This window comes from Melospiza georgiana, chromosome 1 (assembly GCF_028018845.1).
Source record: "Melospiza georgiana isolate bMelGeo1 chromosome 1, bMelGeo1.pri, whole genome shotgun sequence".
Classification (NCBI taxonomy): domain Eukaryota; kingdom Metazoa; phylum Chordata; class Aves; order Passeriformes; family Passerellidae; genus Melospiza; species Melospiza georgiana.
This window is the reverse complement of record NC_080430.1, coordinates 36,550,335-36,574,979: the sequence shown is the minus strand read 5'-3', so window position 1 is coordinate 36,574,979 and position 24,645 is coordinate 36,550,335. Positions and strand designations below refer to the sequence as shown.

The window sequence follows — 24,645 nt, the reverse complement described above, 5'->3', positions numbered from 1 at the left end:
ATTATATTGTGTTTTCTTGACTTTGGTTAGTGTAAATGTCAGGTTTGTTGAACATGAATGTGTGGAAACATACATTAAATGTATAAAAATACAACTTACATGGAGTAAAAATTGAGACAATTTAGCTGAACATTAAATCCCGGAGATTTGTTGGTATCATTGAAGAAAAGCTCTTCTAAATTAAGATATTAGGAAGTGTACTACTTGTGAAATTTAATGTAATTTTCTACATGAAGCAAAGAGAACATAAGAGAAACTGAAAGGTCTTTTAACTAAATTATGATCATAATGAAAGATCGAACAGATTACTTTCCTAATTCTCAAAACTTAATACAATCAATAATAAAAAAGCAGTTTGTAATTAGTAAGGGAAATGTCACTCATGTATAGAAGTTGAGAGGTTCTTTTTTTATTTATCACTATTCTAGCTTTATTTGTCATATATGCCTTTTAAAATTTGTCCTGATATTACTATGACTATGTTTTCATCTTATTGGCCCTTAGGTCATTCCTGTTTAGAAACTTGTTTGAGTTAGAACACTCAGTTCCTGAAAATATTTCTTTTCAGAGTGCAAGCACTGAGTAATGTGTAAATATAATTAAATTCAATTACTGTTTTGCTACCATGTGATATTTTACTGTATTGCAAATATTTTTCTTTATAACTTGAAAAAAGTGATGATAGTCGTAGATTCTGCAAATCCCAAGGTTACACATTTTCATTTACAGGAACCAAGTCATGCAGAAGAAATCATTGCAGTCTGGTTTTCGAATATTTTACGTGTCCGTCCCTAGACCCATTCTTGAATGTATTTTGCCATGAGATGTATAATTAAAATCTGAGTATACTTTCATGTGCATTCTCACAACAGATGGTATTTTTTGTTTGTTAAAGGAAACAGTTCAGGATGTTCTAAGATTAAAATATATATGTATCTAAACTATAATTGGAGAATGAAAAGTTTTATGGAGGTTATGGTGGATGTAAGATTATTATTTAAATATCTATGTATATACACACAAATTCCAGGCTCTCACTGTGGCAAATGGCAAAGTAATATTCACTAATATCAGTAATAGTGTCTAAAGAAATTTTCATTAATGCATTTATACAAAATGACATCAACCTGAAACAACAGTAGTATATATTGTGCCATCAATAACAAAATAAGTCAAGCAATGAAAAAGCAAAATTTATCAGTGACATGAATGCATTTGATAAGCTACATGCATTTTATATGTACATTTTTTTGTCTAATCATAAAACATAGCATGCATTTTTACATAATATTATGTATCTATTTATAAACTATAATTATTTTAAGAAGCAGTAAGTTCTTCATTCTGTGGCTTTAGAATGTAATAACCCTCTCTTTTTATTTACATTTTTTAAATAAATCCCGGGAGTTAGAATTTTAAAAGTTTAAAATTCATCATTAGTTTACAATGCTTTTTATTAAAGGTTAAAATAATTATTGCATTCAATTTCCATAATCACTACTTTCTAGCTGCTGTTTCTTATTTAATTAATGTTTTTATATTCTTTGTCATCTAGTTCAGTCCTCCATCATCCCACTGCATCAAGTGTATAATGCTGTAGAGAATGATACTAACTGCACACAGAGTAGCAAACCAGAGTTCCAGCTATCAAAGCAGTAAAAAAATTACTCTATAATGCTTTTGTTAGAATTCCCTGAAGTGTGGTAACAATAAACAAGAAAAGCAGCTAGAATTAGGTTCCTAAAATTGGTATTGTTTTAAACTCTTTTAAACTTCAGGATTTTGCTGTCTGAAGGCAGCTGTAATAAAGTTTGTTCATGTGTGTCTGTGTGTTTGTTCCTATGTATTTTGAGAATCCTTATCTCACCTAATTATTGGGTCTGTGAAGCCCAAATAATCTCAGCTGAGTTAATCATGCTGTAGAGCCTGTGTACCTGTAGAGCTCTAGGACACAAATCATCTCTTCCTAAAGTGTAAATACAGTTTTTGTCTGATGAAACACACTGGAGAGGTACAGTTTTCTTCAGTAATTATAAAAGGCTCCTAGCTCACCAGTATCTAACAAAACTTCAGTTTCCTAAAGTCAGGTGATAGAAATCCAGTCCATAATGTCTACATAAAAATAACTTCCAATATTTGCAAGTAAGAAAGGATATTCTTAAGTTAGTCCCATCTCATTAGTGATCAATGTTTTGAAATTTTTTTTTAATATTCTGCAGGAATAGAAATCAGCAGATTGGCAGATGCAAAAGCATTTAACACAAATTAAAATAGCAGGTCACTTGTTGACATCACAGTGTACATCTACTATGATCTACATTTCTGGGTTGGAAATGGCTAGGTTTCATTACCCTCTTTCTCTCTCCAGTGTTTTAAGAAACTAAAATGCCTAGGGGGCATTCCCTGTAGACAGATCAAGTCAATATCTCCTCTTTTGTAGCAGTACTTTTATATATCAGTCTACTTAGTTTCTGCTTCAGGAGTAACAGTCACAGTTTAGGATGATGGAAGGTGTGTGAAGATGAGTAGTGGTGGTTGCTGGGGTTCCAAACTCTCCATTCCCCAAATAAGAAAAAAATTATTTTAAAAATTGCCAACATCAAAACAGCAGTGGAAAAGCCACTGGAGAGCTACATCTTCCCTAAGTATGTGGAAGAGATGGTAAGGAACAGCAATCCATTGATTATGATCCCCATTTCTGTCTGCCACCAAATCTGTTTTCTGCATCCATTTATTTGTTTACCAGCCTGGTTCTTCAAATTTCTGTGTCAAAAATTCTGGCTGCTTGTGGTACAGGCACCCCTAAATCAGCCAAAGAAGTATTTTAAAAAGCTATATCTGACTCAGGCTGGTCTTCACTTTTAGAATGCTGGGATCTGAATGCACCATTGTTTCATTGTAGAGTTGTGGTAAAACAGTTTAGGAAAATTCCCATGTCCTGAATGCAGGCTTTCTCAGAGATGTAATTAAATGTAATAGTCTCATGTTCATGAAAAGTATTCTTACCTTGCTGATTTGAGGATACTGTATTTCTTAAAACAGAGCTTTAATCATAAAATGACATTTTCCGTAAAAATCCTCCCTGAACTGATAGTTCCCTCATGATCTCTTCTATTTACATTTACTATAATTAATACTTCAGCCAGCTTATTCCTGAGTTCGTTATTATCCTTTCTGTTACAATCTCTGATATTACTAGATCCTCACAGATATCTCTGTGTATTTTTGAGTTTTCTTTATTAGTCTTCTGTTCCTAAACTTCATAGGGCAGGCCTGAATGACAGTCCTTCAGAAATAATCTCTTCAAACCCCTAAATTATGTCGATTGCCATCTGCTGTAATGCACTTTTGGTCTCAGCTGTGTCCTTCCTTTACAGTAATGTGATTAGTACAAGTGCATACAAGTTTCCAAATGTTGGTCTTACCATTACCTCCAGCAGGTGCCAGGAAAACGTTACACCTCTCATCCCAGTGCCTCTCTCAGGACTTCAGCATCACTGTGTTTAAGCCACAGTGTCTTCTCTGCCTTGGCTCTTGATTCAGCTCCTTTGTCCAAGGACTTCAAAGCACTTTCCTAGCCTTAATTAGTTCTGATTCTGTGCTTGCCTGTCATCACCTCTGTGAGATGACCACAGTGATTAGCAATGTTAATAGTCTTATCTGAAGTAATTTGTTCTAATTTCCTATATTGTTTCTCTGTGACAGGCTTTACAATAGCCTTAAATATATCTGGTCTAAAGTATAACATTGTAGCTCAGACCTGGGAAACTTGTTTGAAGAAATCTTATTTCAAACCATCTGATTTAATTCTAAAACTGACTATAATACAACCTTATTTCAGCACTCTAGCTTGAGGCCTACTTTTGTTGTCTTTTTTAAGTATTCTTCTGCTTTTCTTTGTCCAACTTTACCATTTCCTTTCTTTTCAGTATTCTACCTTTTCAGATTTTATTTTTTTGCTGTGTATTTTATATTGCTCTGTATGGCTGTGGAGCCATGTGGTTTGGGGCATTTGCTTTATGAAACATTTTTTGCCATCTAGTTACTTCTTCAGTAGCAATGAAAACACCTTTGCTTGTGCACTTACTCTAATTTTAACTAGGTCCTGCATAACTATTCTATTTCCTACCTCCAACAGTCAAGGAGCAGGGTGCACAGGTGAGAGTTGCTTCAGAGTAGTTACAGACTGGTAATATTTATATTTTCCAGTATGAATGTAACAGGATTTTTCCAAAAGCTTTTTTTCCTTATTCTCACACATGTTCCACTTCATTCTGGTTCACTTAGGATATTTGCCCAGACAGATTATTTTATAACTGTAAGTTTATTTGTAATAGCTGTTAAAGACAATGAGATGTCTAATTGTGTTGTATTGCAGCAGATACCAGTAAGATATTCTCAGTTTTAGGATACTGGTTTTCATGTCAATTATGAGATATTTAAATAATCTTGTCATTAAATGATAATATTTTTTTCAAATATTAAAGAAATACAGAACACTTGTGTATGCGTGTCATCTGACATACTCTAATCCATTCTTCCATTTCTTCCATTGTATTTCATTCTTGCAGATGTCTAGCTTTAATGAGATTAAAAGGGATTAGTTATTGAAATATAACTGTGATATCATCATACCTGTGTAGCAGACTGGTGGATATTAAAGAACAGTGTTCATCATTTCCGTTGCAAAACAAATGTAACAAATTGTTAGAAGTATGTAACTCTAGCTGCAGAGAGCAGTGGGAAAGCAGACAAGGGAGATGCTCTTACCTAAAACCTCTTTTAGAAGACCAGCAACTAGGATTCTGTGCGCTCTATTGTTTACCCTTGCTGTATTGCTTCATTTTCAGCTTTCCTGAAATGCAGTATTTCCAGCAAGAGAATGTAAGGAAAATTCTTACAGATGTTCTGTTCTGCTACGCCAGAGAAAATGAGCAGTTGCTTTATAAACAGGTAATGAAAATACTGTACAGGTGGCATTCATTGACTCAACATTTTCTATATGGTTTGACAATAATGTAGCTCTGTTGTATCTGAAGTTGTATTATAATGCTGAAGTAATCAAAGAGCTGCTTGTCAGCTGGTTGGTAAGTAAGCTCATTGAATAACATATGCTTTCTGCTCATAACACAGTACCTTAAGTTGTTTTCTTTAAGGTTGCTAAGTTTTCTAACTTTGAATTTCTTTGTAAACATTTTTTTCTTTGTCATTGGTTAAGAAAGAAAAAAACCAAAGAAAGCTTTTCTCTGCTTAGGTAAAGAAAGTACACATCAGGATTTAAAATGGCGCTGAATAAACAAAAAAGCATAGGATTTCTGAAATTTAGACCAAGTTTACTATTTTAAGTTTTATATAATATTTTAAGTTCTTCCCCAAAGTGCTAAAGCCATGCAGTATTTTAGAGAAAAGATCTTTAACTAACCTTGTAGCACTCAAGTACAATGCAGCTGACAAAATCTTCTTGAGTGAAGAAGTAACTTTTACAGAGTTATTGAAGGAGAGTCTGCTCAAACCATTTTTGATAAAATGGTAAAGAAAGCCTAAGTTGCACTAAGTCTGCATCCACAGAGTTAGTAAGTTAATTAATTCAGCACTTGTTCTGGAGATTTTGAAGTAACTATAAACATGATATTATATTCATATAGCAAGACCAATATGCAGAGTATCAATCAAAGCATATTTGTATTTGTTTCTTCACACAGTTATCTGTAGGCTGAGTAGAGACTGACAAACCGAGGGATACTCTGTGTGCTTGGACAAAGGATAAACTGTACAGGAGCCAACTTTAGGAAGATAGGAAGTTTGTCATGGCAAAAATACAGAGATTCAGTAAATGAAGATTTTTATAGATTGTTATAAATCTATAAGATTTATAGATTGTAATAAAACAATCTATGCTTTCAGGCATGGTCGGTGACCACCCTGTCCTCAAGCCAGGGAATAGGGTTCTTTCATGGAAACAAAGGGCATATGAGTTGAAAGAACACTTACTTCTGAAAAATTTCTTAGAGATTATTTTAAAAAATGGACTATATAGCTCTCAAACATATGAAACATGTTATTTCTCATGTTTGACAGACAGTAAGCAAGGAATAGTTTGCATAAGAACAGTAAAAAAGAGATCTAGGAGCTGTGTTTTGAAGGGCACTTCTAAAAAAATCCTTAGCAGTATTCAGCCTCCTCTTTCTAGTGAATATAGGCCAGAGTACTGATGGTGGGGAAATGGAAGAACACATTCCAGCTAATTTAGTCTATCATTTATTGAACAAGAATATTATTTTACTCTTTGATATGACTTAAAAGGACTTAATTACCCTCTGCTCATATTTAAAATCCTCTTGATTCCTTAGCAAGAAATAATACCTTTTTATATAGGGATGGAATATTTAGCCAGATCAAATTTAAAAAAAAAAAAAGCACTGCGTTTCATCACAAGCTGTTAAAGCTATTATTTTCTACTAGGTGACACCCCGTTTAACATAGACCATATTGTTAATAGTTATGGGATTTTATTGAATTAATGAGACTGTTATCATGTAGTAGAATGTCTTGCTGAGTTAATTGAAACTGCAGAGATTATATAAATGGTATTAATGAACTTTGACTGCCTGATGCCTCAGCTTTAATAAAGACTGCTTGGTGGGCTAAATGAACATAGGCAGATAAAAGAACAGGTTCAATTTTGTGAGCCTACAGGCTGTTGACAAAGAAAACTTCTTTACCTCTGTTTTCAACTAGTGTGCATCAGTAGTATGGTAGTTCCAGGAAGGGATTGATACAGGATGAAGAGGAGAGGAAGTGCAGAAAATTAAATTAATGTGGATCATGAAAAACTGTTGATTTAACCTCTCAAAGTGTGTTCAGTATATCACCCAAGTCTTGCAGTGCTGTGCCATGTCCACAAAATAGTAAATTATAGTGGTTTTCCTCTCTTGTTTTAGACATGTTACTTTTATTAGGAGCTATGTTTTTTTCTTACCTCATTTTAAAAGAGTGGGTTTGTTTGGTTGGATTTCTTTAAAAATAATGCTCCTTTTAGCTTGTTAATAAGATCCTCCTTTTTAGTCCCCATGCTCCTCTCTTGCTAGAGAACTTTTTTTTCATGACCATCATTACCCTTCTCTGAATTAGCTGAAAATAAATGGTTTATAGTCAACAGGATATGCTTTTTCCTTCTTTTGTCGAATACCTAGCTAGTAGTCAGTCTCCCTGACGTACTGTTTTTACCAGACTCATGCCCCACTTCCCATAATAATAATTTTCACTACAGCAAAGCCTAGCATATTTTTGAGAAAATGAAGGTTACCATTAATTTATCAGTAGCAGATAATCTCCAAGTTGTTGTCTCCACAGTGACCTGAATACAAAGCCCAGATTAAGGAGTTTGTCTTCATATGCAGTTTCCATCACGGGGACTGGTCCTGTTGTCATCCATGAGAATTCCTCTGTCTTATTTGTATGACCACATACAAAAGATACAATTGCCATTAGAATGATAAAATTTGGCCAATGAATGAAGACTGATATTTTTGTCTGTCAGCATCCGTCCCTACCCAATGTTAACTTCCAAAATATTTGGAAGAAGTTGTAGTTCCTTGACAATTTGCATACTTACAGCATTCTGTTGAAACTACTACATAGCATCAGCATTACAAGAAGCAATCAATAATGTTTGTTTAATATGCATGTATGCGTGCAGGTTGTCTTTGTAGGATTTCTGGGTTTTTTGGCCAGTGTGGAGGAACATTTTATTTGATGAGGAAAAACATATTTGTATCCCTAGTCTAATGGAGTAGAATGTTGTGGAGCTGTATTACAGTTTTTAAAGGCAGAATCTTCCCTAGGATCACTGAATTTTTAAATAGCAGCTGTAAATGTAAAATCTAAAGAGAATAGTGTATTGTACTTAAGAAAATGTAAAATCTCCCCTTAAAGCTCTTCTGTAAGACTGGTGACAAAATTCTGCTCCTAGTTACGCTGGAATGAAATAGTGAAAATTAAGCTAAATCGCTAGGGTAACTATTGTCTGTTCATGATTTGATTGCCCTTAGAGAAGTCAATATAATTTTGAAATACATTGATGCACTTGTCATTGTAAGAATGCTATAATTCTGATTTTCTTTCTAAACCATAGACTGTATTATGAAATCAATATTTTGTTGTAGCTGGGAAGTGTCATAAAATTATCTGAGCTCTGTCAACTTATTTATTAACACTAAAGAGTTTTAGTAAACTGTAGCATTGAAAAAATATGTGTATGCATATTACACTGGTAGCTTTTCTTGCCAAGCTAAAAATCTCTAAACATTTGAAGTACTCTTGTAACTGAAAGATCAGAGGTATCTTTTTGAAATCCTGATATTTCATCATCTTTTTATTTTGGTTTTGTTATATGTGGGCAGCCACATTATGATTCTATTTTATTATGGAGTTGATATATTATTATGTTGGAAGAATGTGTGATGTGCTTTTATCTTTCATAACTAATTCTTATTTTATGTCCTCCTTCTTTTTCTTCTGCTTATATGTTTACAGCTTAGGTGGTAGTTTTTTTATATAGTCAAGTTTTCTGGCATTTCCATTTCTCCTATTTCATCTGTAGTATATCAGGGCGAATAAAAGATTAGATGTGGAACTGTTAATTAAGCAAGGGCCGTATGTGTGAAAGTACAACCCTGGTTATTTCAATCTTTTTGCCACTTATATATTGTCTAATCCTGGACCTTTCTCCTTTGATATGACCATAATATTTTAAGAAATCTAAACTTTACAATTTGTAATCTAACCCATTTGTGGTGTTTTACATCAGCTTCTGAAATCAAATGGATTTGGTTTATTTTGTTTTTCCTAACTGAATTTCTCACTAGGCTTCATCTTTTAAAATAGCCCCTAGAGGTTCAGAAATAGGAAGGGAAAGAAAACATCTGAACTTCAGCCCTGCCATTGAGGCTCTAACAGTCATCTCAGTCCTGAAAAAATTACAATTAAATTTCCTAGGCTTTCTGTTGATGGCACACAGAGAGATCATCAAAACTATTGTCAAAAACTGTGCATCCAAGCATACTCAAAATGCTATGTAGAGAAGGTTTCCACATCTACCTCTCAAGTCAGTTGGGACTACTTAAGGAAAATCCCCATTACTTCCAATACAAGTTTAAGGGTTTTGGTAGTTAGTGGATGTGTTCAGTACATATGTAGCTGATAAGATAACTTACTGGTGTTGAACACTTCTCAGGTGCTGCATGGAATATCAGCTGAGGTACCAGCAAAGCAGCAGGGCAGCTTGCAAGCATGTAACACTTCCAGTGTTCATCTCTGTCCGTCACTGAGGGAATTGGAAAAGCAAGTGCAGAGGCTTCCTACCTTGGAGCTGCACCTGTTAAAAGTAGAACAGCTCAGGTCACCCATCAGCTGTCATGACTCCTGACAGCAACCTGAAATATTGATGTGCTTGTGGACCAGCGCCAGTGCTCCTTCTGCAGCAGGATAGATGAGATAGTCTACCTGGAACCCCTGTCTGCCCAGAGCACTCCCCTGAGCTGGGGCTGAGGCTCCACTAGATGAAATAGTTGCACCCTTGAACTGGAGCAGTCCTGGCAGCAGGTTCTTCTTCCTACAGCTGGGCAAGGACTCCATCCAGAGCCATGCCCAGCAGGGGTAGCCTGGGCACTTGGCATCAAACCCCTGCTGTAACTGGTGGTTTTGGGCAGAGGTCTGAAATTCCCTCCCCTTAGAGTGGTCCTTGTGCCCAGAGGCAGACAGACAGATCTCCATCCTTCATCCCACATCCCTTCCATCACCAAAGGACTCCCTTCCCTTCTTTTGGCTGATGCCTCCCCCAGCCTAGGGCCTTTGTAGCTCCTACCTGCTGTCCTAGTCCCAACACTGGGATCCCAGCTCTCCTGGGTGGCCCAGCCATGCTTCTGATGCCAGCCCAAGCCCTCAACTGCCCACCCATGTTTTTTGTTCTGATTCCTGCCTATTTCTGGTTTTTTCTGTCTCTTAATATAGATTACATATATAAGTAGTACTCTGCAACGGAACAGTACCAGGTCTTCTGTGCATCGTGTTTAATGAGTTTATTTTGAATATTGACATAACAACTTATGAGAAACTGAAAGAGAACTGTTAAACCCCAAAACCTCATTTTAATTCTTATGTCTTTAGAAATTAAAGTTTTGTTTTCTTTCCCAAATAGCTACCCTTGTCTCCTTTGGAGCCTACTCTTGCACTTTTATCTATGGTTTTGGAACATTATAAAATACAAAATAATTTTACATTTTGCAATTTTTCTCTATTGCAGATCTCTGTACTGTAGATCATTATTATAATTATCATAAATAAAATTCATATTTATGAACACAGATCTTGAAGTAAACTGCCAGGTGCAGGGTTGCCTACCATTGCCAATTTGTTGTGTGTTGTGTTAGAAGAAGGGAGACTAACTTGTTTCTATATATTCTAGAAGAATAAACACTTGGATTTAATCAGAATTTAAGATAAAAGCCATTGATTATGAAACTGTTCTGTTAACACTGTGAATGAATGTTCATGTTTTTAGTTAGTCTGCACCTAATATTGCTGTCTGCCTTATGCTGTGTATTAGGAGCTATTATATGACTGGAAAGTCTAAATATATTTTTGCTTTTCCTTTTATGTTCAGGGCATGCATGAACTTCTAGCTCCCATTGTCTTTATCCTGCATTGTGACCACCAGGCTTTTTCACATGCCAGTGAAGCTGCACAACCAAGGCAAGCATTGTGTTTTATTTGTATAAAAAGCGTCTTTCTTTAAAAAATAAGTTGGCTGAACTATAGCTTATAAATATGTGCTCCATAATTCTTTGTTTATGATTCATAAATTAATATCAGAAATCAATGCATCTTTGTGCTTTGATGGGAATGTCCTTATTTCATCTTTCCTACTGCAGCTTCTGAGATTTAGACATTGGCCTCATCACAGACACTGGCTGGTGAAAAAATAGGGAGACAAGAAATCTAAGGAAAACCTTAATCTCAAAGCTTACATACCTTACCTGTTGTTCTACCTCATCCCTATTGCCAGAAGTTGTTTTGTTTTTGTCACTGCGGAGAGTAGACAGATCAGTGAGCTCCACTCATAGAGTAGACATCTTACCACCAACTCTCTTTCCTCATATCTTAAAAGGGGAAATAATAATTGAAGACAAATTTTTGGGATTGATATTTCTTTCATCACCTGCAGTGTTGCAGTTGGATATCCAACTATTCTTTGATTGGGTAGTAATATTATGTTTATCTATTGATCCTCCATTTCATTCAAAAGTGTGTATGTGTGTATGCATGCAGTCATACTCATACATATAAAATATTGTATCAAATGGTTGTCTGCTTTTATTCGTGCCCCATATGTAAGGCTTTAGTTTTTATTAAAAAAGAAAAAAGAAACTAGTTTCATTCTTGTGATATTTAGGACATTTTGTTTGGTTTTTTGCACACTGGAGTCCAGCAGTGAATAAAAGCTAATTTAATTATGTGTGCAATATCATATAACCTCTGTAGGTACCCTGCAATGTGACTGCCCAAAGGGAGTTAAGCATTAAGATGATTATCTACAAGTGTGTGCTTTTATTCAATGTCTGTCCTTAGATATCCTAAAATTACCTAGAAGATGCTCTTCAGTGCTAAACAACTTAAAATAACCATGTGTTATGTACAGCATTCTGTTCCATCCCCACTGAAAAAGTAGAGCTATGCAGCAAAGTAGATGGAAAAGAGGTGCTGTCACTGATTAATTGCTGTTAAAGTACAATAAAAATACAGGCTATTAAAACAAAATAAATTAATGTTTTGATACTGCATATTTGACCAGTAACCATTTTTTTTTTTGTTTAGGATAAACAGTGATAGATTGTGCAGCAATCAATTATTCTAGATCAAGCATATTCAAATAATACATTGTGACATTCAGTAATTTGTTATTTGGAATAATTAGATGGTTACTTCATTGTAGTGCAGACAAGGCAGCTAATTTGTTTTTGATCTTTATAAAAAGGAAAGACTTCATTTGTTCAATGGAGTTGCTCTTTTTAATTAAAAAGGCTAGTTTCCTCATTTGCACTTTATATGAAAGTTGGCTTATAAATACATAATACTACATGGAGAACGCTGACCAAAAATAAACATTCACATTTGGATTGTTCACTGTTGCCTTTTGCAGTGAGGAAATGAAAGTTCTTTTGAATCCTGAATATCTGGAACATGATGCCTAGTAAGTTTTAACAAGTTTCTTTACATTTAATTTGCTCTTATTTGTAATTGACACCATTGTTTAACACCAAGTTTCTGGGTTGTTCCCTTTCAGTGCAATGTTCACACGTCTTATGAAAACAGCAGAACATTGGTTTTCAACTTTTGAACATGACAGTCAGAAGGTAAATATTGCTTTAAAATTTACTTACTGTGCTCTTAAGCAAATGTGATTTTAATATGATTGATGTTCTTTAAAGCTAGCTAGACATCTCTTAACTTGGTTAAAGCAGTCTCAAACCAGTTTACAGTCTTTAAAGGTTCTTCAGAATTTGGTCATAAGCACCTATGGAATGTCTTCAGGTGAGAGTTTCTATCTGTTGAAAGATCACATGGTAATCAAAGCCAAGTGTACAGACACAGATTTTTCTGTACATAAGTGATGTCCTTGCATAGCATTTGAAAGAGTGCCTGTCATAGGCGCTTCTGTGTGCCAAAAACCCGTGCAAATGTTACTTTAAATAGGTAAAGTATTAAGGCATTAATTATTTTCAGCTGTTTACAAACAATTTGCTTTAAAACCAAAACTTTACCTGTAGACTGTCTGTCAAATGTCAGGGTGTATCTTTCCTTGACATAATCACTCCATTTCCTTCATTTTTTTTCTTAACCTTAGGATATTCAAACAGAGGAAATGTCTTTGCCTTCAAATCTCTGGTGTATCTGTATGGACACTACTGACTTTAGTATGTTGCTGCTTTCATAAAAAAGCTTTTGCAGTGTTCTAAGTTTAGTTTTACAGAACCCTCCTTTGCAGGGACCTTCTAGAGACCATCTAGTCCTTGCCTGATTTTTTTCATTCATGGCAGAAAGGACAATTCCCTCAGTCAGTTGCTCAAGATTTCCTGTGGCAACCTTCTTTTCTTGTCTCTTTCCATCTTCATGTTTCTCTCTTATTTTTAGTTCAGGAAAATTATTTGTGTGATGGAGCGTATGTGTGGAGGCTCTAGCAAAATACTATTAACAGCGTTATGGGTATTGCCAAGGCTTTCAGTGTATTGTATCCTAAAAGAGTTGGTGTCCTAGCTTAGTTTCAGTTTGATTCACTTCACTCTTTTTCACATGGAACATGGAGAGAATATCTAGAGTTAACAAAAACTTCATGAGAATTCATTTGGTTATGGATGTCCATATGTGTGCACCTAAACCTATAGTTGCAAACTGTAATTAGGGAGTACTGGTTTGAATGGTGGTTTTGTCAGTCTAATGAAGTGAAAGTTGTTCACCGAAGACTCATTTAAAACCATCTATTTCCTCTAAATATTTAAAATATTATATATTTTATCAGATATGGAGCATTGGTGTCTTAGCCTAAACTATCTACAGTTATAAATTATTTGGATTTTTATATAATTTCAGTAGCTAGGGACAAAGCATATGAGATACAAATTTTATGAAGTTACTACATAGGCACTTTTATTTCAAAAAAAAGGCTGTGAGATATGTTTCTCTGAGTGTAGCTTTTCAAAATTCAGTGTATTCAAATGTATTTGTTCTAGTTTGCATGACAGAGGTGGTAAAGTCTGAGGTTCAATTTTATTCCAGAAAATAAATAGGTCTGCCTACAGATTTGCAGTGCTTGGGTAGAAGGTGAAAATTTACATTGCCCTTTGCAGTCCTTTCATGGCATAAAAAATTAACAGAGCAAAGTGAATGGATTAATATCTAGTTGTTTGTTTTCGTTCTTTGCAAACATGTATAATCTTTAATAATCCTTTCTTGTACATATGCCTTTTACAATCGTGACTTTGAGGGTGAGCTACATAGTAAAGTGTGAATCTTCACAAAGGAAGCAATGAAATTGTGTGCTCTGAGAGACATGTTACATTTTACAGCCTCTAACAGTTGTTTCCATTACTCCCAATTGCCATTAGAGGAGCTTCTCCAGCTACTCCATTCCCTAGTGGTTAATGAGAGAAATCTGTCCTCAGTTTATACTTGTACTATGTCCTAGCCTCTCTTTACTGCTGTAGCATTTGTTTTCTAGATGCATGAATATATAGATTGTATTAGTATCAACTACCAGCCATTCCAGTTTGTGTTCTGGTAGATAATGTTTTGTGACAGCACTTGGTGACTCTGTTCCTAATACTTTGCTGAAGTTTTTAGCTGCATTTCACTGGCATTCATATTTAAACTGTTCTTAGAGGTGAATCTGGTGCTCTCCTATAAACAATACAGCACATTCTGAGCCATCTCTCATTTTTTCTTTCTGTTGTGAACCACATTCTTTTAGTATTGAACATTTATTTTTCATAGATGTTAGTTAGTAATAGATGACTAAACACATGCACTCAAATCTTTTTGCAAGACCTGAAGGCTTACAAAAAGAAAATGTGTGTTTTCTCTCACATGGCAGATAATAATGTAGTGAGTATGAGCAGGAGCACAGTATTGTGTTGTCCACTTGGCTTAGGCACAAGCACTGTGAATCATTTCTAGTTAAACATTTTGGCGGCTTAGTTTTATTAGTTTATTTGAGCATCTTTCTGTTTGGGCTGTTTGTTTCACACCAGCTATGTGATTTTTGGAGCAATTTCAACTGACTAGAGGTATTGTCATTTTCTCAACCAAATTGCATGAGAGGAGAAAACAGACATGACTTTGTTGCACTCTAGTCTTCCACCGAGCTTCTTGGTGGAGTACACGGAATCAGGAGGCATGGACAGGCAAGGCTGAGATATTGGCTGCAGCTGCTGCCTCACAGATTCTGTCATGCCTTGAAGATTTCTGTTAATAGGGTTAATTTCTGAGATGCTGATAAACTGCATTTTGATGGATACCATTTACTTATCTCCTGCTTTTAGAAAAGGCAAGCCAGCTTATACTATTGGATACACTTAGCCATGTTTGATAGTCAGTCTGACAGTCAGCAATGTGTCAGTGCTGCATTATGCCAAGGTGCACAAATGCTGCAAGTGACGAATAACTCCAATTTTGGCACAGTGGAAGCTTGCATTAGTTTTTGATATTCACAATCTTTCCTCACTTGAGCCAGGGTTTAATAATCTGTCTTGTAATTTTGTAAAGATGGCTTGAAACCCACAGACAACTAATGGTGTAAAGACTAAACTGAGTAATAGCTAGTCTTTTCATATTACAAGTTCACATAAGCAGAGGGATTCTGATGTTGAGCTTTCCACATAAGGTTTTATACCTATAATAAAGAAAAGCTTAAAAACACAGGTCTTCAGAGTCATCGGAGTTCTGAATGCATGAAGTGGTGAAGCTGAAGTCAGTTTGAATAAACCGCAATAAAGTTTATACCCCAGATGTGTGCCAAATGACAGAATATGCACAGTCTACAAACACATAGAGTTACAGACTTTTATGATTGTTTTCAAAGATAAATCCATATCTTTATGAAAAAAATTAATATAGACTGACATTTAACATTAAGGCAATATTATCATATCAAGCTTTAAGAGTGGTTTTCTGTATCTAAGAATACTAGTGGGTACCTCAGATATTTTCAATATTTTGCACTCTTGCATATGATCAAGAAAATAGTGAAATGGATCTGAAATTATAGGAAATAGCCATACAATGCAGAAATAAAATTCAGAGTACAAAGAATGCTGCCCAGCTTGGTCAGAAAGAATTTACTAGAATAATTTTTAAAATGAGGTAGGAGAAATATTCTTTCTTAATGTACCTGCAGCTGTGAAGAACTTCAGTATTTAACTAAGTAACAGCATTGCCTATTGGCCTCTAAGACACTAGATGTTTTATTTTAAATTCCTGTTTGTTAGAATAGCAAAGATTTTGAATAAATACAAGCTATGTCAGTGAGCTTTATTTGACAGTCTGAGGGAGCTTTTGTCAAGTGATTTGCTGGAGTATCTTAAATGAATATGTCTTGGTACCACAATAGCATGCTTAAACTACCACACTATAATAGACAGATCAGTCCCTTCACTGCAATTGCCATAGAAAAGCAACAATTAAGCAGATTTTAAGATACAATTTATAATCAATCAGGTCCTTAAATAGAAACATATTACCTGAAAACACTGCTCAACATCCTACCATATTTTCTGCAGTATAGAAATCGAATAATTAAGAAAAGGTACTTCAAGCAAACTCAAAAATAGACACTTTGGTAGACATTATTAAATGTTCACTGCCCATTTTTTATGTTAAATCGTGTTGTAAGTGATTTTGAAATAACCATAGGAAATTACACTGGGAATAGCTTACACAACAAAAATTAACTTTCTTTGTTATTGAATGTTAAAAATAACGCTCTTTTCATAATATTGGAACAAGTGAGTTTGTATCTAAACAATGTAAAGTGCAATGTAGCTCCCTGAAATTATTAACCCTTTGAGCTGGATAATGATTCTCTATTAATATAGTGAGCAAAAGTATAGAAAAACAGCAGCTGTTTTTTCAAAGTGAAGCTTTTGGGTCAGAGGTCATGATGACAGATTGTGGCAAAGTCATTGCAAAATTCTTCTCGTCTTTCTGTTCCAATTTTTCCTGTTTTATAACCTTAACATTGTTCTTAACAGATAATTTCTCCATTTCCCTGCCCTCCTGTCTTTCTCTTGATAGGTTTGACTTGTCCTTTTTTATTTTTGCTTCTCCTTTTTATATGTTTCCTATTCTGTCCAGTTCATTACTTACTGCATTTCTTTCTAGCATTCTGTCTCTTTTTCAATAATACTTCACTGTTTTGCACAAAGAATGAATTTAATGCAGTTCCTGTTCAAAGATGCTAATACTCCACTGGTTTTCACTTGAGGTGTGTTGTGTGGTAGCTCATGGCATAGTTTGCACAGCCCTCAGGTCCAACCAACTGCTGTCTCATTTTTCTATTTCTTTTTTCCTTTAGAAGTTTCTGATGCTTTATCAGAAACTGTAGGTTTTAAGGTAAAGCCACTAGATTTTCTGTGCTAGGGAAGCCTGTTTAGAAAGGATTGTTTGAAAATAAGTTACTTCCTATTTGGTATGCAATTTATTGTTCTCTAAGGGCATATATTCTCTACTGAGTTACCATTCATCTGCTTTACTCTGGACTGACTCAGACTGCTGATATTAAAGCTAAAATAAAGCTGTCAACACTTTGTCAGAGCATGAAAAGTAAAGCATGCACGTAAAAATTGATGCGCAGAATGACGGGCACTCCTTGGCACTCCTGGGAGAGGGAATCCCACAATACCTTCCACAGAAGTGGATGCTTGAGATTCCTCTTCTGCTGTAAAAGAAATGAGTTATTACTATGGTTTTTTTAGGAGCCAGTGTTTACAACAAATGAAATCTCCTGCACACAATCCCTTTAGATAGTAAGGCTTCGTGATTTGTTCTTTTATTCACCCTGTTATCTGTGTCTGCAGGAGAAAGATGTGATGGTGACACCCATGCCCTTTGCAAGGCCACAGGACTTGGGGCCATCTATTGCTATTGTCGCAAAAGTAAATCAAATTCAGGATCATCTGCTGAAGAAACATGATATTGAGCTGTACATGCATCTGAACCGACTGGAAATTGCTCCACAGATTTATGGACTGTAAGTGTTTGCAAATCATTATTTCATTTAATTCCTTGGGGGTTTTACTTCACTATATTAGGAAATTTTTCCCTTAAATTTTGGATTAGAGGAATGGGACTAAAAAGAAGTACTTATCTCTTAGAACTTATTTGTTTTGGTTTGTTTACTTAATTTTATCACCAGTTTAACATCAGTGAACTTTTCCCTGTTGTGTATGGAGTTTTGGATGCTGGTAATACAGGGCGAGTGGCATGTTAAGAGTAAAGGCATAGGTATAATAAATTGTGTGTGTACAGAGTCAGCCCAAGTATTCCCTTTTCCATGAAGCTGGTTCATATCCAGTCAGCTGATTGTGTATTAAATACCCCCATTCCAGGGGGGATTGTTGGGCCAGGTGTGACTTTGGATGTGTTTGTGCAGCACTGAATCCAAAATATTTATAGCTGCTGTAGTCAGTCTGGCTCAACACAGACTGTGAAATTTGTGTGAACCATGAGTAATGGTGAAATGACCATGGTTTTGAAGAAGAGTCTTGCCTTCATTGTCTGGGATTCTAGAAATTTGATTCATTTTGATCATTCCTTAAGGAGTTGGCAAGCCATATATGCCTTTGCAGCGACAGAGAAAATTACACTTTTTAATTTTTTTTTTGCAGTGATTAAAGATTGATTTTGCCTTAAATGAAAAAAAAAATGTTATAGATGTGGCTTTCCAAATGCAGTTGTGGAATGTAACAACTCAATAGAAAATAGAGAAAGGGAAGGAAAAGGTGACTGTGTAAATGTCAGGCCATAACTGCAATACTTAACACTAAAGTCTAATTTGATGTTACTGTAAAATGAAAAAGTGCTGCAACATAATATACTCTCAAGAGAAGAGTTGAGCTACTTATTAATAGCTTACATTAGGAAGATAAATGTAATTCTACAAATCTTATTTAAATACACTTTATAGGTATAAGTTACCTATGGGGGAGGAAAACAAGCCAAGTAAACTCAAGTACTAAGAGGACAGATTGTCCTATTACAATATTGTTTGCATAGTGTGTTTTCTTAATATCTTCACTATTCTGGAAGAGAAAGCAAACATCCCTACTAAAATTCAGGGGTAGTAATGAATAAGTAGGCTGTATGAATATCAAGGAAAACAAAAATACATTGTTTCATTTATGAAGACTTATGAAAACAAAGAGAGAATAAAATAAGTTAAACTTCAGAAATTTGCAAACTGATATTTTGGGGCAAAAATGATTTGAAATGTAGGTATTCACCTCAGTTTAAGATTCTGCCTTTCAGTAAGAGAAATAATTGGAAGAAAAAATTATATTTTAGCTCTAAACATAATATTATAATAACAGAAGAATGATTCAGTCTGGTGTGGCATAAATAGAACTGAATCTGAATAAAGAAATTTACAGTTAAGAGAATGAATTATTAGAGAGAGCTTCAGGCTGACTATCAGGAAAACCTTACTAACAGGGAGCTGTTAGACTGTAAAATAATATATTAAAATTAACAAAGGAAACGCCATCAGAATGTTTTAAAAACAGGCTTTGAAATGCTCTCAGAAATGGGGAATATCATAAAGAGAGAGTCTGCATGTGTAGAAGAAAGTAGGTTACCTGTGAGGTCACATCCTTCTCTGATTCCTGATTTGATATAGACAGGAGAAAAAGAAGGGGAAAGGGGCATGACTGTGTTGCATTATTCTCACCTTTAATGATGTCTGAACTCTTCAGAGTAGTCATTTCCAGGAATGAGCCCACTGACAGTCTGAGACACTGTATCTTTTCCTGTATTTAACATTTCTTGAACTAGAAACAGCATTTCTTAAACAACATTGTTTATCAATAATTGCTTAACCTAACCAAACTGCAGAATTCATCTGAGTTTTTTGTTAAGGTTTATTGTTTTGCTGAAGATTTACCAACAATAAATATTCATCTGTCGGCCTTGATACCACTCATAAAATATACAAACAGTAGAAGGAAGACTGGGAACTTTGCTCAAAAGATATTATGGCATTCCTAGATCAACATGAAAGGCCTGTATTTAGTAGCAGTCTACCCTAATTTTCACAAGTTATAAAGTTCACTTATTTAAAATTTAGCATTTTATGCTTTGCATCCTTCTATAACCTTCTGGGCCAACACAAAGCAATTCTTTGCATTTTTTTGCAGTTGCTTCCATCCTTTGGTGTTTCCAAATGCTTCTTTTTATTTTTCAAACACTAGCAAGACTTGTTCTGCTGGGAGGTCAGGTACCCCAGCTGGTTGTACATTTCCATGTTCAGAAACTGTCCTTTACAATAAAATGTGATTATACACTTCCTGAAATCATGCTTACCTGCTTACAAGACCAAGGCATTTCAGTATGTGTGGTACAACTCATTAATTTTGCTTGCTGCCCAGTTTTGAAGTTTTAGCTCAAAGCAGTAGATCTCCTTCTCTTCCAGAGTGCAGCAGTGAACAGAGTTCACATTCCCTGGCTGTCTCATTCCCTTGCTGATGGGGGAGGGAGCCCATTTAGGTACAGCAAGGTATACTGGGTCCTGGCTGTGCCGTGCTTCCGTGCTCTGGAAGTTCAAGCTGATGTCACAGACAGCAGCAGCCTTAGCACAGGAATTTCTGTATTTGGAAATTTTGAGACTGCACTTTCATTCACTTGCAGTCAGCACTGCTTGTCCCTCTGATAATTATTCAGCTGCTATTAATATCAGCTGAAATGGAACTAGCAATACAGAGATAAAGGGTTTTTGCCTTATCATTCCTCACTCTTCTTTCTTTGCCTCGTCTCTTGCTGGGATCCCTAGGTAATGTTTTGCAGAATAACATTGTTTCACTCTCCGGGTAGTACTGTGAATAGTCTAACCAAACTATAATAATTATCTAATCATACCTAATTTTGTACTTTGTGAAGTCAAGTACAAGAATCGCTTGAAAATAAAATGGAATTGATTACATTAATAGTTCAGTGACATGCTTCCTGATAATAAACCTTTCTCTAAACAAAAAGAAAAAATTGCTAGGATTGAACATAAAGATTGGATATTTCGAAGAGGTGACAGATTGAATATTCAGTTTAATTTTAAAATTAGAGGAGTTAACAATGATTAATGTCCTAGATTAACTGGTACTCTGATGTTAATTTCTTTGACCCTTACGTCTAATTCAAGTTAAAGTACAAAATACTGCAAAATGATACTGCATTTTCCACTGTGGCCAGTGTTTGCAGGGACAAATTAAGCAGTTTAGGCTCTCAGCTTGAGAAAGGACAAGGCTTGACAAAAGTCTTTATATACCTGTAGTTTAGGACATTAAGTTCCATTTAAAGGAATTTGGAGTAGACAACTTCTTTCACATTTCACTGAAAAGATGAATCATTTGGAAATGTCCCACATAATATTATTGCCACTTTATTTTATTTTATGTACTGAGGGAGAATTATATTGCACCAAATGAATTTCTCATGGAACTGCATGCAATAAGTACAGCCAGATCATGTAAATATAAATATGATACAGTTGTATAGAAATAATAGACACAAAGGCAACGACAAGGTATAAGGATGAAAAGCTTTATTTAAGAACAAAAATTAAATGTTGGCATATACTCACCAGCTTTTGCATCATAACAGTGATGGCCATATTATACTGGTAAAGCAAACTCTTCCCAAGCACATATCCAGCAGACAGTAAAGCACATGCAGAAGTGAGTGTAAATGTTTCATGGTGGCCTGGGCACTGCACTGGGCAGCGATGCCTCTGCCTCGCGCTGCCGCTCTGCTCTGCGGCCGTCGGTCACAGAGACGCTGCCCCTGCCCCTCCAGAGGCACCTGGGCTGCCACTGCCCCAGCACTTCAGCAGGAAAGCCCTCCTCAGGAAGCTAATGAAGAAACACCAAACAAAAGAGAAGGGTGCAAACTAAGTTGCAAGGAGCCAGGCACGAGTGTAGATCTGAAGGTAGCATTGGAAAGGTTATGTGAGGGTGAAGGCAACAGCAGATGTGCTGCTCCACTATTACTGTTCTTACTTGCTTTGCTGTGAGCACTGCTGTGGGGCATCCACCTGTTTTAGTTTCTCCCCCGTGCCATTATGGTACCAGGCAGTATTCTTTTGCGTAATCAGATTGGTCTCTGGAGGGAGAATTTAAAAGGATTTTACTTGTATAGTAAAGGAACATAAATCATATTCATTGTATCAAAAAAAAAATAATCCTACTAGTTATCTTAGAGTAAGAAATCTTTATGATCTGCAGAAAAAATAGGTCAAAGATCAGTATTGCTAAGGAGAACTTCTCAGATCATGCAGGATGCCTGAATTTATTTTGGATTCTCACACCAAAAGAAAATGAGATAACATATGACATGGTCCAAAACCATTGCATTTCCTCTGTAGCTTTTAATCCAGTGTCATCAATCAATTGGACAGCAATTACAATGAAAGCAACTTGGAGGTACTGTGCACGTAGTAGAGGAACCACCAAAATCTGACCTTGCTATTAAAAGACATTAAAAGGCAAGTATCTGGCAGTGAGTATCTAGAAATGGGTAAGACTAAGTAAATACAAAGTCTTCCTGAACAAAGCAGTAATTCTTATTTGAATGTTCAGGACAAATTAATAATGAACTTAGTATTTGATACTGGAACTGCTGTTGATTTCCGGTACTTATTTTCTGTTTGACTTAAACAAAGCATTATATATAAAACAGATTTTAATGGACTATAAATCCCAGGTTGTCTCTCAGTAGACAACTTGTTGAGGATTTAGTGCCAGATGACCAGCCTTTCTAAGAAATGTTGATGTCCGCTGCTGGTCCCACAAATTGCATACATTCTACTGGATTTTTACATAGAGCTTTTGGGGACTGACTCAGGCATCAGAAGACATTACTATGAATTCTGTCCTGCACAATGGAAAAGTACTGTAAGAGGAAACCTTTCTAAGTTAGCTGACAGAAGGAAACATGTGAAGCTACTTTAGGAAGCTACCATGTATTTTGATGGAGACAGGGATTGCCTCAGCTATCCTGCCATACCAATTGAGCTGCAGTGGTTTTCTAATTCAAATTACTTCCTCTTTGCAAATAAACAAGGACAATTCTTGAAGATCAGGGTAGGTATTGTACCTCAGGCCGCAAGCAAATCCTGCTTAACTCTAAAAGGTGCTTTTGTTCTGTTTTGAAGTAAGGCTACTCACACTTTTGTGCTCTTAAATGACATATACCCGTTCCTCATTGCTGCTGAGTTCCTCAAAAAGCTCTCTAGTTCATTGATTGAAAAAATGTGTATTTCATTTTGTGCTGATTCTTGTTGTGTATTGAGTTAAAAATTACAGTATGATGAATTTGTGATTTTGTCCTTTTCCCAACTGTCAAAAATAGTATTTTAGTTTTACCTCTGACTTTAGGATTTTAATATGTAAATATTGTAAAAGACCACTCTATAAACAGAATGAAGGATTGGTTGAGGTGTCAAAAGTGTTTGTCAGAGTTTTACTCTCCTGCTGCATAATTATGTGCTGAGATGATAATGAGCAGTATTGGATGTCTGTGAGGACGGAATGCAGATTCGTCGTTTTGATGCTTCTTGATGCAGGTGATGTGCTTCCCATATGAAGTACAGGGAGTTATCTTTATCTGGGAAGGAAACAAGCAAGAAAGCTTCCATTTTGACTTTTGTTACATACCCTGAAAAGAAAAAACCTAGTAGCATTAAACATAAATTGGCTTAGACACCACTAATATGAATACAATTACTATCTTCTTAAATCTGTGATGAATTTAGTAGGAATCTAGACAGGTGCTTGAAAGGCTATCTTTGTCCTTTTTTGGTTTTTGTTTGGTTTTTTGGGGTTTTTTTTGGTATTGGTTTTGTTTTGTTTTGTTTTTTTTTACTTACGTAGACAGTAGTTGTTGACTATAAAAGCCGAACAATGTCTAGAGAAGTTCTACTCCACTAAGGAATTTAAGGTTCCATATATCAAGTATTTACCTCTCTTTTATTTTCTTTATACTTAAATCACATCAGCTGTTCAGATTAACCAGGTACTGTTTAATTTAGTGCACCATTTTGTTTCTTTCAATGACATGGAACTTAGTCTAGAAAACTCATCTTGGAAATTGGTACAAAAAAGGCAATAAGTAGGTCAAGTAACTGTTGCAGAAAGTAATTATCTCAGCATATGACTAAAAATGAAACTGCTAACATGCCCATGCTGACATGATGTTAGGAGGCAAAATACAGCACTTTGGACTTAAGCATTTGCTAGTAACCAACATATTTCCTGTAGAATCCAGTCCTGTGGGTAATTCGTGTTTTGGTTAACCAGTGCTCCATCCTCACTACTTTTTCTTACTAAGTCTGTATGGATCAAGTTGGTATGGACATGCAATCACATGTGACTAGCAACTCATTATTTTCCTGTGAAGACAGACCTTCAAAAATTCTAATGCAGTATTGTAGAGAACCATGTGCACCATCCAGCAGGGAAAGATCACCCTGTCATCAGTCCTTTAGATAAAAGTCAATGTCCAAAAGTTTTCTGAAGGCTAATAGAAGCATCTCAAAATCTTTTGTGTCATCTTGATGCACTTAAAAAAGAGCCACACAAAGCAGACCCTCTGCTACAATCCAAGACCAATGGTAAGGGATAGAAGCACAATTTAATGAGTAAATTGTAAAATTTAGAAGTTATACCAAACTAGGATCTAGTGGGTAATGCAGCTAAGAAAATTTTGTTTGAAATCTTTAAACAGATCAGCATGAAATACTTAAATGCATAATGTTGGCCTGTTGGAAGCAGAGGTAATCTTATTAAAAAAACCCTAAGGTTTTAATACTTAGTCATTAGTTCATGTCAGAAC

The 24,645-nt window shown here is 35.5% G+C and overlaps 1 protein-coding gene across 8 annotated transcripts in view; it reads left to right on the top strand.

Moving 5' to 3' along the window:
• TBC1D5 (TBC1 domain family member 5) overlaps positions 1–24,645 on the top strand; it is a 316,832-nt gene that overhangs the window by 178,120 nt on the left and 114,067 nt on the right. For all 8 annotated transcript variants that reach the window (XM_058039756.1, XM_058039673.1, XM_058039586.1 and 5 more), the window contains 5 exons: positions 4,851–4,953; positions 10,664–10,752; positions 12,200–12,250; positions 12,344–12,413; positions 17,628–17,800. In XM_058039756.1, the coding sequence (XP_057895739.1) occupies positions 4,851–4,953; positions 10,664–10,752; positions 12,200–12,250; positions 12,344–12,413; positions 17,628–17,800 (486 nt within the window). The remainder of the gene's footprint in view (positions 1–4,850; positions 4,954–10,663; positions 10,753–12,199; positions 12,251–12,343; positions 12,414–17,627; positions 17,801–24,645) is intronic.